The sequence below is a fragment of the Erpetoichthys calabaricus genome, chromosome 8, assembly GCF_900747795.2.
Source record: "Erpetoichthys calabaricus chromosome 8, fErpCal1.3, whole genome shotgun sequence".
Taxonomy (NCBI): domain Eukaryota; kingdom Metazoa; phylum Chordata; class Cladistia; order Polypteriformes; family Polypteridae; genus Erpetoichthys; species Erpetoichthys calabaricus.
Genome location: NC_041401.2, coordinates 68912988 through 68928942, shown reverse-complemented (window position 1 = coordinate 68928942; position 15955 = coordinate 68912988). Strand labels below are relative to the sequence as shown.

General features: G+C 40.5%; 1 protein-coding gene across 2 annotated transcripts in view; it reads right to left on the bottom strand.

Annotated features, from left to right (window-relative positions):
• Positions 1 to 15955, bottom strand: part of pitpnab (phosphatidylinositol transfer protein, alpha b) — a 68841-nt gene that overhangs the window by 10446 nt on the left and 42440 nt on the right. The window contains exons 3-7 of one of the 2 annotated variants that reach the window (XM_028806721.2): positions 8572 to 8717; positions 7224 to 7315; positions 5296 to 5303; positions 3404 to 3478; positions 3056 to 3139 (exon numbers count right to left, since the gene is read on the bottom strand). In XM_028806721.2, the coding sequence (XP_028662554.1) occupies positions 3056 to 3139; positions 3404 to 3478; positions 5296 to 5303; positions 7224 to 7315; positions 8572 to 8717 (405 nt within the window). The remainder of the gene's footprint in view (positions 1 to 3055; positions 3140 to 3403; positions 3479 to 5295; positions 5304 to 7223; positions 7316 to 8571; positions 8718 to 15955) is intronic. The other variant, XM_028806722.2, reaches the window with a different exon arrangement.

Genomic DNA, 15955 nt, shown 5'->3' with positions numbered 1-15955 from the left:
ATAGGCCTCGACTTTGAGAGACATGTCACATAGTTTGGAGACTGCTGGGATGGAATATGATATAATATGTGAGGCAGACGTTAAGATTCAGGCCATGGGTACCCAGCTTTTCTGCGATGGCATTCTGTGCTGCAACCACCTGAACAAGTCACCATGCAGTTATTTGCGATGCTCAAATGAAGGTGTGTTCACCACCTGTTGATGCCCACTGCATTGAATCATGTGGGTCAAAGCCTGGAAACAATGAGGAATGATTTAAGAACATTTATATCAGGTAGAATGTCCAGTACGGGCTAGGTGGTCTTCTGTCCTTGGAACCCCTAGACTTTTTTTTTTTTTAATACAACTGATCTAGAAGTTTTTTTTCTGTCTTCTCATCCATCTGACCGTATCATTGTACTCATCTTTATAGACATAAAATACTATACTAAAGACTTATTATTCTTACCTGATTCAATATGTTTTTATTTTCTTGTAACTATTTCTTTGACATTTCGTTAAGCACTTTTACTTACATCCTATGTATGAAAATGTGCTATAGAAATAAATGCTGTTGGATGTGGCGCTGCTATATGTGTCAGGGCATGGTATAGAACTGTACTAACACACTGCAAATTAAAAGCAACAAAATATTATTTTAATTCATGTAGAACATAAATATTAAATAACAGGTCCTGTCTTATGGCACTAAATTTGCAGACTCCACTTCTGAGCTTTTGCAGTTTTGGAGTGATGACATAAATTATTCTAACCCGGACAAATCTTGCAGTACTGTGAGGATTGTGTTTTTTGATTTCTCCAGTGCCTTCAATATCATACAGCCATCCCTGCTCAGAGATGCAGGTGGAGTAGCCTATGGTGTCCAGGATAATGGAGTGTCAGGCAGACTACAGTTTATGAAGCTCAAGGACTGTGATATGGATATGAGGAACACTGGAGCACCACAAGGAACAGTCCTGTCTCCATTTCTCTTCATCCTGTAGAACTCAGACTATAATTACAACACCAGGTCATGTCAGTTGCAGAAATTGTCAGATGATCCTGCACTTATGGGGGTGTATTGATAAAGAGGATGGGACAGAGTGTAGGAGCCAGGTGGAGAACTTTGTTTCTTGGCGCAAAGAGACTTGTCTGCATCTTAATATCAGCAAAATCAAGGAATTGGTTATTGACTTTCACCGCACCAAAGAGCCTCCATGTCCAGTCACTATTCAGGGAGTGGAAGCAGGGGTGGGCCACATTCATAACAGTTTGGCCTGGTCTCAGAACACAGAGGAGTTTTATACGAAAGTGTAGAGAAGGCTATCCTTTCCTTAGGACACAGCATTCTTTTATAATTGTGTAATGGCCAGTGCAATTTTTTACCCTGTTATGAGTTGGGCTGGTAACATCACTTCAAGAGAGGTCCACCAAATCAACAAGCTAATTAAATGGCACCGAGTACTTTCAGCCAACATATTATTCAGCAGAAGTGCATCAGGAAATGTTATGGGGTGCTCTTTTATACCAGGCATAATGCCTCACTGTTACTGTGACTGTCAAGTCTGACATTTTCATTCTTTTTAATTTTCTTGCTTTATAGTCCCATGTATTTATTTATTCGACCTAGGTATGTATTTATGTATTTAAAGAGCTTCTGTAAAAAGCCAAATTTACACCAGGGGAAAAATAAAGTTCTATCTATATATCTATTTATCTAAAATCTCACTTGACGCACAAGTGTTAATGGACAGGAATTTAAGACTGTTCAGTCTTTCCTAGTACATCATTGTGTGGAAAGAAGTAATTTCTCATGGCTTTCAGACTGCTATCTTTAAAAGAACCACTTGGTCAGACACTGTGGAACAGCAGAAATCTAGCAGAGTTGCAAGGCCAGTTTTATCCTGTAGGTCGGCAGTGGGGCACTAGCAGCGGGGAGCTAATTTACATAATGGCCCACTGGATTCAAGTCATTATGTCTTCCCACCTTCTGTGGCTCCACGTAGTTGTCGCTGCTGATATTGTTGATGGCACTGTTACAAAAATAATGAATTTCTGCACAGACCTGAACAGAACAAGTAATTCAGTTTTCCCTCTGTTGGTGCCCTGATGTTCTCCGGATATGTTTTAGTGTTTGGGGTAGCTACACTGTTTTTAGAATATTTTTGATTGAGGCACCTTGAAAGAAGCACATACTTGAATGAAATATTCAAAATACTGAGGAATGTGTATACTGGTTAAAGGACACAGAATATGGGGAGGACTGGGAATCTCAGAAAACTTAAATTCTATTCTACAGAAGGAGGTTGGGACTGGGCATGCCAAAGTTTACATTCCACTGAAAATGACAGAAAGTAGTTTATGAGAAATGACAACATATAGGACTCTTTTAGCAAAGTGTTCTTACAGCAGATGCAGCTTGTTTATATAGGTCTAGGAGACCCACCCACCCACCCACCTCTAAATTGCTAATACACAACGGAAATAATATTATTCAAGTTCTTAAGTATATCCTGTATATCATTTGCCTATTCTGACTTGTTTGAGAGTGGCACGGTGGCGCAGTGGGTAGCGCTGCTGCCTCGCAGTTAGGAGACCTGGGTTCGCTTCCCAGGTCCTCCCTGCGTGGAGTTTGCATGTTCTCCCCATGTCTGCATGGGTTTCCCCTCAGTACTCCTGTTTCCTCCAAAGACATGCAGGTTAGGTGCACTGGTGATTCTAGTGTGTGCTTGGTGTGTGTGTGTGTGTGCGCGCGCCCTGCAGTGGGCTGGTGCCCTGCCCGGGGTTTGTTTCTTGCCTTGCGCCCTGTGTTGGCTGGGATTGGCTCCAGCAGACCACCCGTGATCCTGTAGTTAGGATATAGCGGGTTCGATAATGGATGGGATGGATGGACTTGTTTAATTAGCTATTAACTGCAAGATCTGTTTATAGCAAATTTTTTTTTTTTTACAAAGAGGGAATTATTTGGATTTTGGATTATTGATAACACAACTGACAATCCAGTCAGTCCCCAAGACCAAAACAGAAGTTTAGATGATGTTATGGAAGAAAACAGCAAGTCACACTGTTGACTCACCTTATGGAGAACTTGACTTCTGTCGGCAATGTCAATGTATACAACCTCCACGTGCTTCCAAGTGTCAGGGTCCAGTCCATGGACCTGTCAAAAATCCACAAATTGACTAAGATTATTTAAAGAGATGGAAGTGAATCATTGAAGCTGAATCCAAACCTATTATTTTTGCCTACAAGTATGACAGGCACTCTTGATTTAACTGTGCAAAGCAAACAGAAAACATGACCCAAAAAGTGCTGGTTACCCTGTAGCCAAGTGAAACCTGGTTGTTGCGAGATAAGAAACGATCAGCGCAAAATTTATGCCACCAGTCCTCCTCTACAACACAAATGGTTTATCTATACATACATTATCTTGGTTTCCTATATCCGGTTTGTGCCAAGTCTCTATTTTAATCAGGAAGTTGTCTTTCATGTATTCATTCTAGGAAAAAAAGAGAGGGGAATTAAAATTAAATACAAAACAAAAGAAAGAGACAGAAAGATGAAAAAAGGAAAAGAAAAAAGCAAGCTATATAGTTTGTATAATTTGTCTTACATAACAAGGACAGCCCAAGCCTGCAGAATTATAAAAACATTTTTTTTTTTAACTGAAGATGGGGTCAGATTAGACAGGTGGGGCTGGGTGGTGAACCAAGGAGATGGAGCAATCCTACGACTAGAAGGATAGTATTCAACTACTCAGAGCTGCACACTAGCCTTATGTTTGTGTAACTACCTCAGTGATTGCCACCGTTCGGCAGGACCCTTCTGACATGGATCACCTCTGAAACTGCAACAAGCTCCCGGCTCTCTTCCGGGTAGACAGACCGGGAAACCTCCAAGTGAGGCATCAGGACACCTGCATCTTAAATATGCATAGTAAAATCTGGTTACCTTTCCACTGGACAACTAAGAAATATGTTCAGAAGCAATGCAGAGCTTAAAATTAGATGAGACACTTCTATACACCCAGGGTTTCTACTGAGGAGTAGGATATCCAAAGTGGCTGCAGGGGTTGGATACCATCCATGCAGTTACAGAACATGAAATATCCTTTCCAAGGTTATCGCTTGTTTAGCAAGAAATCCATAGTTCGATGGCAATCCAGCAACACATGGGTTAATCTGGTTTTAGTGCAAGTCAGTGAGACAAATGGCAAGTTTACACCAAAATGGCTTAGAATTGAGAAACTAAACTGCCTTAGACATAAAGTCAGAGTCAATATTCATCTAAATATTTTTATAACTTTTTTCTTTCTTCAGGGCAGCAACAGGCACAAGGTAGGAATGAGCGCTACGTTAGGTGGGAAACCACTCCACCATAAGCAACACTTACACACATTGTTTCCTCACCCAGTTTAGATTTTCTGGGGCAACCTAAATGCAACTCTCTTTAGATTGTGAAAAGAAATCATAGTCCTTTGGGAAAATAGAAGGGACCACAGTCAGGAATAGAATGGGGTCCATGCACAAAATACAGTGATGCTACTTCATTACGACATTACTTCATCTAGTTTCTGGGTCATTTTCTTTACTACAAGGCTGCAAGTAGACCTGAGCTTATTCTGGCAGTGGGTACAACATAAGAAGCAGCCATTGATCATGTTATCCATTTATTGCAGGGCACATTCAAGTACAAAAAGTTTCAAAGCCAATTTATGGTTGCCAGTTAACTTAAAATGCAAGTGTCTTTAGAACGAAACCTGGAGTGCCAGGAGCAAACTCAAAAGAAAAGGCTCTCTGGGCAAGAACTGAACTCACTTCCAAGTGCTGTTTGGTGACAGCTCTTCCGTACTTATGAAGTGAACATTGGGAAAGGTAGAAAGTTGCTTAATGAGCACAAAGCCAAGAGGTGCACTACACTGCCCCATTGTGGCCACCACCTGATTACTGATCTCCCTTAGTTTTATTCCTGCTTTCCAAACTGCCTGAATTATTACCTTAAGACAGTTAATTGTAATTTATTCTATGTTACATAAACTGCCTGAATTACTTACCTAAAGACAGTTATTTGTAATTTATGTTGCGTAAACTGATTTGTTTTAGTGCTTAGTATTAAGGATGCCATTTAAAATAATGATTCATCAGTCTGCAATAAGAGTACTGACAAAATGGAAAGATAAAAAGAAGACACATGGCCTTCCTTGTAAATATTTCCCCCACCAACAAAAAAAAAAAAAGAACACAGAGGTAGAGAAGGAGAGAACAAGGTACAGTACACATATTCAGGTGTGGCAAACTTACAAGTCATATTACTCACCGTGATGACTGCTCATCCAGCCAAGCAACATGCAAGAGAATAGAAGAGAGAGAAAGAAAGAGAAAGGGAGATCAGGTTAGACATGTGGCACAGGCAAAGAGTAGCTCAGCTACACAACAGACAGACAGTATACAAGTGCATGTTCAACAGCAAGCCCAGGGTGTATGGGGGCACCACTAATATATTAAGAAGCAGAGTGAAACAACAGAGGGGCATTGGGAAGCAGGGATATACAAACCAATCTATGAATACCAGTGTTTAATACAGTTTCAATCTATACGCTCAAGAGGGTGACATAGCACATATCAAGAAAAGTGTGCATGCAGGTCTCTATTTGTGTCTTGGAGTAGCCAAGACTGATATAGATTACTTGTCTGAAAGCACTAGAAGGTGATATAGTGTAGATTAGGTGCGTGTTATTCAGAGAGTGATACAGAATTTGTGTGTATAACAACACAGCATACTGTGTAAGATTAATACAGTGTGTGTCTGCATGAGGTATACTGTAGTTTTTACCAAGAAGTATCACAATTTCATATAGATGGCATATATGTGTATTTTAAGAGGGAGACAGGATGTATGTTTATGTAACAGAGTATAGTGATAATGAATGTGTGAGTGTGATGCATATATTGGTATTTTTAGTTGTAGTGATTCTAATATAGGTGAAACAGTGTCTGCAAGACTGAACAGTTAAGTATGTTTTTTTTTTTATTTATTTTACCAAGAGTTTCAGTACAGCTTTCATGAGAAGCATAAATCCTCCATATGAACCACGTAATTTGAGAGTGTTGGTGAAGCACCTAAATTATTCAGGGTACCAGAGGAGCAGTAGGATCAAGTGGCAACATGCAGGTAAAGGATTCCGTGCTGTTCCCTACCAATGATGCAGGTTCATGAATTAGGCAGAGTTATACCACCTGCACTTGGGTCGACTAGATTTCTTCCCATACCATAAAAATGAGACTATGAAGCATAACTGCTACACAGGGGCTTGGGGAGGCACTTACAGAAGACCAAAAGTTTGGCAGTATTTCTTTAAGGGCTGAATGCTCATACTGGAATTGAGGAGGGGGACTGTGCATTATACTAAGACATCAAGCTACTCATTCCAGCTGCAGAATATTCAGATACCTTATTGTAAAGTTTCAGTATACTTACACAAGATTTGTGTCAAATATGTATACATGTGCCCATCAACAAGCTGTGTCATCTTACTACATTTAAAAATCTTATCTTCCAATGACTACAACTATCTAACTAGTTTCTTTACCACAAGAAAGTGTCACTCAATGAATACCTTATATATCCTCAAAAGTCCAATGATGTTCACAGATAAATGAGACCCTCTCCAAGCAAGTAAAACTTTTGACCACAATGTCAGACTTTTCTATGGTCTCAACCCTAATTCTGAGGGCCAGACTGTCTTCTGTAGCACTAATCTGAAGCTTTCTTATCCATAAGCCTTTCTTCCATTAAAAGTTATCCCTCAAACCGGTTTCTTTTCATGACCTGTATTCCCTCTCTCCAAGTTAATGTACATTGCCCAGACCTCCTCATTCCAAGGAGTGGTCCAAAAAAATTGTACGTCTTCTACACACCAAAGCAGAAAGCCTATTCTGCTTGGTCCATCATCCTAATATTAGCACTCTGACATTAAATTAAAATCAAATTCAAAGCCTGGTGGTTGCTGCTTTCTTCTGATACCCATGAAGCGGCTATTGCCATTTCTTACTTGCCTGCCCTTTTTCTAACCATATGCCAAAGATTTTATAAGCCAGACTTCATGGGTTGGGTGCAGCCAAGTTTTTCATAAGCTTATTTGAAGGTGTTATAACATGTAGTCAATTTTCAGAAGTCCTGTCACACTATAGCAATTGCCTTGACCCAGGTGGCACTGAGGTGTATGACCGACAAGAAGCACTCACTTGTCCTGCAGTATGGATAGGCATTCCATGCCTTCTCGTGTATATTGAAGGCGCTTGCTGGAGCCAACACCCGCACATATGAAGGAACTTTGCTGAAAATGCAAGGAGACATAGGCATCGATTCAATACATGCACATTAATTATAAGTAGATTACCACCACTGTACATCACAATGGACATTCTTGTTGTTCTTCCTGTTTGGCATTTTCCCTCAAGTTATTTTTTGACAGACAGCACTGGTGGATATGTAATCTTGGATTATTTCTCACCCATCTGGGTACTGCAATCCTCTGCAGTTCTAAAAAAAAAAAAAAAAAGTGGAGTCCCTGTACAGATTATCTGGTTATATAAAATCTTTGTCAAGACTGATTTAATCATTTGGGCTCAGAGGCACCTCAGACACAGCTATGGGTCTAGTGAGACTGTCAACCATATGGAGAATATAGCTTGAATGGGGTGTTCATATTCAAAAGCACAATGTTAATTTCTGGAAATATATGGTCCAAGTAAACAATAGTAATTGAAAATTTAAAAAAATGACAGAGCTTGTGCCTCAACCATGGAGAAGAAAATTCAGCATGGATGGACTCATGTATCAGACAGGCCAAATAGGACAGTGACTGCCACAGACATTCATCTTTACAATTAGGGATATTGCAATGTCTGACAATGTTGACCTATACAATCAAAATATTAGTTAGGGTAGTCAAATTGTGGGCACTAGTTTATTTATTTTTCTTTTCTTCATTATGTAAAGCACTTTGAGCTACTTTTTGTATGAAAATGTGCTATATAAATAAATGTTGTTGTTGTAGTTATTCAGATAGGACACATTGCATCTCCAATTAGCTCTGTTATTTTATTTATTTCACACAGAAAGTTAATCCTTGTTGCAGTTGATTTGAGAGTGATATTTATATCCTGACTTAGTTCACCTGAGGAAATTAATACATATGCTAATTTTGATGGACAGAGACAAGCTTGGGTTACATTTTTATAGTATACCACATTTCGATGAACATCAGGTTAACAGCACTGTACAAAGATGATACAGAGCTGCCGATGTCTGGTGCATACCGTTTCAATCCTGAAAGCTTAAGCATAGACTATATGAACAATGGAGGCAGAGTCGGTAGCAGGCGTTACAGAAAAATCAGGGAGCTACTTTTGAAAAACAAGGACTTTATCTGGGCTCTCATCAAGAAAGGTGGCACAAATGCAGATGTTGATCACTTACAGCATCTTTGGTCTGTGTGCACACTATATATTTACTTATACAGTGTATATAATATTTTTCTGTGTACCCACTGTAGACAAATGGATGAAAGTGCAAATACTTCCCACTCACCTTTGCAAGCGGTAGATTTTGTGAGTATACTGCCCCTTCTCACCATCTTTTTCATATGGCTCATTTTTGAGGACTTCAACGCCCTCACCGCCTCCCGTTTCATTTTTGCTGGCCTCGGCTACAGAGTACAGCTGACCCACTTGGTACTGCAACAGAAAACAAGAAAACAGACAGAAAGATAATGGCATGAGTCAGACAAACAGACTGCAGCAGCATTACCTTTCTCATCTAACTGGTGCCAGCCAACTGCTTCACCCTGTGTTTTCAGCACATCCTTCAGCATTTAAACGATTTTATATATAGAAATAGGTCTGTGATCTTTAAAAAGAGACAAATATGCTGCTGTTGCTGCAAATGTCAGAGGTGAAAACACACCACTCCGCTGGAGGTCATGATGGGTGACTAATCAGAGGAGGATAAGCAGGGGCTGCATGCCAACTTAAATTGGGTGCAACACAAAGTGAAGACTTTGGCGACATGACTCAGAGGCCTGTAAGCACGTGCCTTGTTATCAGGAAGGTTTGCATCAGGATTTGCAGTGAAATGACTCTGAAGCCTGTGAGCAAGGGCTGCTGTGTTGAAAGAGTTGCCATCTGTTCAGCAGTATGGCAGCAGGACTCTAATGCCTGTTATTGTGCACCAGAGCAGCCAGTGTCTGTATCAGATGAAGAGTGTAGCTTTTAAGTGATGGCACCTTATTAGTAGGATTTACATCAGTAATTACAGTGGAGTCGCTTTGTAGCAGATTGTTTAATCAGAAGATCTTCTATCAGGTAAAAGGAGAGAAGGTGTAATTCTGAGGACTAAGTAGTACACTGGGAAACCTAAGGCTGTTAGCACAAGCTGTCCAGTTAGTAATGCCTGTATCGATGAGACCATAGCATCAGTACACTAAGACAGATGCCCTCTCCTCTGCCTAGCTATTGTCACTTTAGGGCATCAGTTAATTGCCTTTGCCCAGTTTAGTTGTGAACATTTCAAAATGCTGCCATCCAATCCCCTGGCTTGAAAAAAATGGTTCCCCATCCACTGGATTCTTCAGTTCAACTGTTCACACTAGTGTTATGTGACAAGATATTGTTCTATCTTCAAGATGCAGGATCTCTTAAGAGGTGCCACAAAAAACTACAATTGTAACCTTTACTCAATCCTGGATTAAAAACCTCAAGAAAACCAGAGAGTAGGGAAGGAGGGCAGAAAGAAGGGGAGCAGAAGTTTGTTTGTCACACACAGCTGTGCATTTGATAATTCTAAAATGGGCTTGATTACAGAGCATAATGGGATTAAAGAATGTCTCTGGCATCTCAATAATTAAAGGCCAAACTGCAAGAGGTTTTATTGATAGGGTTCATTTTTGAAACATCAGTACAGTACATTAGTCTTCATCAGTGATATACATTGAACAAGTCGACATTTGTGACTTAATATTTTTGATCCAGTGGTATATAAAACCTCATTTCCTCAGTGATATATAAAACCTCATTAACCCAGCTGCAGGGGATGTACAAACCAGTGTGTTTCTTTGTGCTGGTCCCAAGCCCAGATAAATGGGGAGGGTTACATCAGGAAGGGCATCCAGTGTAAAATTTTGCCAATCCAATATGCAGACAACAATACAGATTTCCATACTGGATTGATCGAGGCTCTGGTTAACAACGGCCACTCCAGTACTATTAGCCAACAGGGGGCTGGTGGAAATTGAGCTACTGTTGGCTGAAGGAGGAGAAGAAGATGATGGGGGAGATGTGTCCAGAGGCAGCAGGAGAGAAGGAAGGTAAAGAGTGGAACGGAGGGTAGAAATTTTGAATGTTGGCAGAATGACAGGTAAGGGCAGAGAGTTAGCTGATGTGATGAAGATAAGGAGTAAGGTGAAGAGAGGAAAGATGTATGACGAGTTGTATGAGAGGCTGGACACCGAGGAGGGAAAAAAGAACCTGTACCAATTGGCTAGACAGAGGGACCAAGCTGGGAAAGATGTGCAGCAGGTTAGGCGGATAAAGGATACAAATGGAAATGTACTCAAAAGCGAGGAGGGTGTGTTGAGAAAATGCAAAGAGGCTGATGAATGAAGAGAAATCAGAGAGAGAGAGAGAGACAGAGAGAGAGAGAGAGAGATGGTCCAGATAACATACTTGTGGAAGCATGGAGGTGTTTAGGAGAGATAGCAGTGGAGTTTTTAACCAGATTGTTTAATGAAATCTTGGAAAGTGAGAGGATGCCTGAGGAGTGGAGAGAAAAAAAAAAAAGTGTACTGGTGCCGATATTTAAGAATAAGGGGGATGTGCAGGGCTGTAGTAACTACAGGGGATAAAATTGATGAGCCACAGCATGAAGTTATGGGAAAGAGTAGTGGAAGTTAGGTTAAGAAGGGAGGTGATGATTAGTGAGCAGCAGTATGGTTTCATGCCAGGAAAGAGCACTACAGATGTGATATATGCTCTGAGGATGTTGACAGAGAAGTATAGAGAAGGCCAGAAGGGGTTGCATTGCGTCTTTGTGGACCTGGAGAAAGCATATGACAGGGTGCCTTGAGTGGAGCTATGGTATTGTATGAGGAAGTCAGGAGTGGCAGAGCAGTACATAAGAGTTGTACAGGAAATGTACGAGGGAAGTGTGACCAGTTGTGAGGTCTGCAGTAAGAGTGACAGATGCATTCAATGTGGAGGTGGGATTACATCAGAGAGCGGCTCTGAGCCCTTTCTTATTTGCAATGGTGATGGATATGTTGACAGACAAGATTAGACAGGAGTCCCCATGGACTATGATGTCTGCTGATGACATTGTGATCTGTAGCGAGAGTAGGGAGCAGGTTGAGGAGACCCTGGAGAGGTGGACATATGCTCCACAGAGGAGAGGAATGAAGGTCAGTAAGAATAAGACAGAATACATGTGTGTAAATGAGAGGGAGGTCAGTGGAATGGTGAGGATGCAGGGAGTAGAGTTGGCGAAGGTGGATGAGTTTAAATACTTGGGATGAAATGTATAAACTAACATGGATTGTGGAAGAGAGAAAAAGAGCAGGGAGTTGGAATGGGTGAAGAGGAGTGTCAGGAGTAATTTGTGACAGACAGGTATCAGCAAGAGTGAAAGAGAAGGTGTACAGGATGGTAGTGAGACCAGATATGTTGTATGGTTTGGAGACGGTGGCACTGATCAAAAAACAGGAGACAGAGCCGGAGGTGGCAGAGTTAAAGATGCTAAGATTTGCATTGGGTGTGACGAGGATAGATAGGATTAGGAACGAGTACATTAGAGGGTCCGCTCAGGTTGGATGGTTTGGAGACAAAGTCAGAGAGGGGAGATTGCCTTGGTTTGGATGTGTGCAGAGGAGAGATGCTGGTTATACAGTTAGGTCCACAAATATTTGGACAGAGACAACTTTTTTCTAATTTTGGTTCTGTACATTACCACAATGAATTTTAAATGAAACAACTCAGATGCAGTTGAAGTGCAGACTTTCGGCTTTAATTCAGTGGGGTGAACAAAACAATTGCATAAAAATGTGAGGCAACTAAAGCATTTTTTAAAACACAATCCTTACATTTCAGGAGCTCAAAAGTAATTGGACAATTGACTCAAAGGCTATTTCATGGGCTGGTGTGGGCAAATCCGTCATTATGTCATTATCAATTAAGCAGATAAAATCCCTGGAGTTGATTTGAGGTGTGGTGCTTGCATGTGGAAGATTTTGCTGTGAACTGACAACATGCGGTCAAAGGAGCTCTCCATGCAGGTGAAAGAAGCCATCCTTAAGCTGCGAAAACAGATAAAACCCATCCGAGAAATTGCTACAATATTACGAGTGGCAAAATCTACAGCTTGGTACATCCTGAGAAAGAAAGCAAGCACTGGTGAACTCAGCAACGCAAAAAGACCTGGACACCCACGGAAGACAACAGTGGTGGATGATCGCAGAATCATTTCCATAGTGAAGAGAAACCCCTTCACAACAGCCAACCATGTGAACAACACTATCCAGGGGGTAGGCATATCGATATCCAAGTCTACCATAAAGAGAAGTCTGCATGAAAGTAAATACAGAGGGTGCACTGCAAGGTGCAAGCCACTCATAAGCCTCAAGAATAGAAAGGCTAGATTGGACTTTGCTAAAGAACATCTAAAAAAGCCAGCACAGTTCTGGAAAAACATTCTTTGGACAGATGAAACCAAGATCAACCTCTACCAGAGTGATGGCAAGAAAAAAGTATGGAAAAGGCATGGAACAGCTCATTATCCAAAGCATACCACATCATCTGTAAAACACGGTGGAGGCAGTGTGATGGCTTGGGCATGCATGGCTGCCAGTGGCATTGGGACACTAGTGTTTATTGATGATGTGACACAGGACAGAAGCAGCCGAATGAATTCTGAGGTGTTCAGAGACATACTGTCTGCTCAAATCCAGCAAAATGCAGTCAAATTGATTGGGCGACATTTCATGATACAGATGGACAATGACCCAAAACATACAGCCAAAGCAACCCAGGAGTTTATTAAAGCAAAGAAGTGGAAAATTCTTGAATGACCACGTCAGTCACCTGATCTTAACCCAATTGAGCATGCATTTCACTTGTTGAAGACTAAACTTCAGACAGAAAGGCCCACAAACAAACAGCAACTGAAAGCCGCTGCAGTAAAGGCCTGGCAGAGCATTAAAAAGGAGGAAACCCAGCATCTGGTGATGTCCATGAGTTCAAGACTTCAGGCTGTCATTGCCAGCAAAGGGTTTTCAACCAAGTATTAGAAATGAACATTTTATTTCCAGTTATTTAATTTGTCCAATTACTTTTGAGCCCCTGAAATGAAGGGATTGTGTTCCAAAAATGCTTTAGTTGCCTCACATTTTTATGCAATCGTTTTGTTCACAGCACTGAATTAAAGCTGAAAGTCTGCACTTCAACTGCATCTGAGTTGTTTCATTTAAAATTCTTAGTGCTAATGTACTGAACCAAAATTAGAAAAAAAGTTGTCTCTGTCCAAATATTTATGGACCTAACTGTATATGGAAAAAGGATGCAAAGGACAGAGCTGCTAGGCAAGAGGTTTATGGATGTAGTGAGACAGGACATGCAGGTGATGGGTGTAACAGAGCAAGATGCAGAGGACAGGAAGATATGGAAAAAGATGATCCACTGTGGCATGTAATGGGAGCAACCGAAAGAAGAAGAAGTAGTAGTATATAAAGCCTCATTGGTATTTTAAATGCCTCAACAGATGTCATGCAATGCCTCTTTGATTAGGTGCAATTTTGGGCCCTGGAAATCTCTACATAAAATATATTCTTGCGCCAATGAGATGCAAAGCCCCATCAGTAAAGCACATTTTTGAGTCGCACCAATTACATACAGGTCTCCTCATTAAGGTATACTTCTAATCAATTGATATGGGAGGTCATTATCACTAATGCAAAAATTTAATTCAGCGGTATGTAAAGTATCTTCAGTAAAGTACATTTTTGAAACCGTGGTATGTGGAGCCTTAATGATAAGATACACTTCTGTGCCAAGAACAACCAAGACCTCATCAATATGTCATTTTTATTTCCAGTGGTAAATAAAGCCTCATCAATCAGATACATTTTTGAGCCAGGGTATGTGTGGCCTCATTACCAATTGGGGTATGATGTCTCATACCGAGATAAACTAGCATACTGACTACAAAAACCCAGATCCATTGGTTTAGGAGGACAGAGTGGAGTGTTGTACTTTACTCATGTATGATGTCTAACTCAGCTCTCCCCTCACTGTGTAATTATTGGACTGAAAACCCACCAACTGAGAGCCTCATTTATTTATATCGTCACTAATTAATGGGCTGAGGAAAAAAGGTCCCTAGAGGGTTTCAGTACCTGGTCCACACAGCTTCTAAATCCTTTTATCTGTTGATAACTATCAACACACATATGCACATAAGAATAAAAAGGTAAAAAATGTAATGTACTACTATTAGGTTCACATTTTAGTGTATATGGCAGAGGCAGGATCACACGACACCAAGAAAAGCCCCTGGAGAAACAACTAAACATAGTATGTGAATGTGTGCAGAACAGATATAACCCCAATTCCAGAAAGTTAGGACAGTGCCTAAAATGCTAATAAAAACAAAGAGGAGTGATTTGTAAATTCTAGTCATCCTGTACAATATTGAAGACACTACCCTACATTATTTTATGTTTTAACTTGTGAATGGAATTGTTTTTGAAAATATATGCTGATGACTCCAACATAAACAAAAAAATATAAGGGCAAGTTGAGGGTTTACCACTGTGAAACATCACCGCTTCTTTTATTAACACTTAGAGTGTCTGGACACTGAAGACACAAGCTGGTTGAGTTGATTAAGTTTAGCAAGCAGAATTTTCCCTTATTCATCCATGGTGCAGGTCTTCAGCTACACAATTGTACAGGGCAATTGTGTGGTGAATTACAAGGTTCAAAATACAGCACCATTCTCAGTCAGTGATAGGTCAATAATGCAGGTTGACCATTCTACTACTGGTACTCTGCTTACACAACCATGCACTTATAATCCAGAAAGAATAAAGTTTGGTGCTGTCCTGTTGGAAAATGCAGGGACGTCTTTAGAAAAGACGGCACATGGATGGCAATATATGTCACTCTAAAATTTGTACATATAGTAATACATTAATGGTGCTCTCACAGATGTGTAATGAGGCTTGAGCAATGCCATACCATGACAGACAATACCTTTCGGACCTGATGCTGCCAACAGCTTGGGTGGTCCTTTTCGTTTGGCCCAGAGAACATGATGGCTGTTTTTATTTTTCCCTTTTCCAAAAACAATTTTTAATGTTGACTTGTTGGACCACAAAGCACAACTCAATGGTGCTACTTTCCATCTCAGATGAGACCAAACAGAGAGAAGTTGTTGGCCCCTTTGGACAGTGTTAATGCTTCTGCTTTGAGGAGGTAAAGCCTTAACTTGCATCTGTGAATCCAGCAGCGAATGCTGTTGCCTGACAAAGGTTTACTGAAGTATTCCTGAGCCCACGTCACGAAATCCATTACAGATGCATGATGGCTTTTAAGACAGTGAAATCTTAGGAATTGGAGATCACATGCGTTCAGAACTTTTTATTTCAACTTGTCATAATGTTTTTAGCTTTTAGAATGTGTTGTTGGCATCAATTTCAGAATAAAAAGGTACAGCTTCAAAAACAAATTCAGTTAATTAGGTAAAACATAAAATATGTTGCTTTATACGGTTTTGTTTGAATACAATTTACAAAACGCTTTTTTCAATTTGTATTTTCCACATTGTCCCAGCTTTTTTGGAATTGATTGGATGGATGGATGGATGGATGAATGGATGGATAACATTGATCTAAGGGGAAAACTGAAAAATCAGAATAGCCAGTGCATAG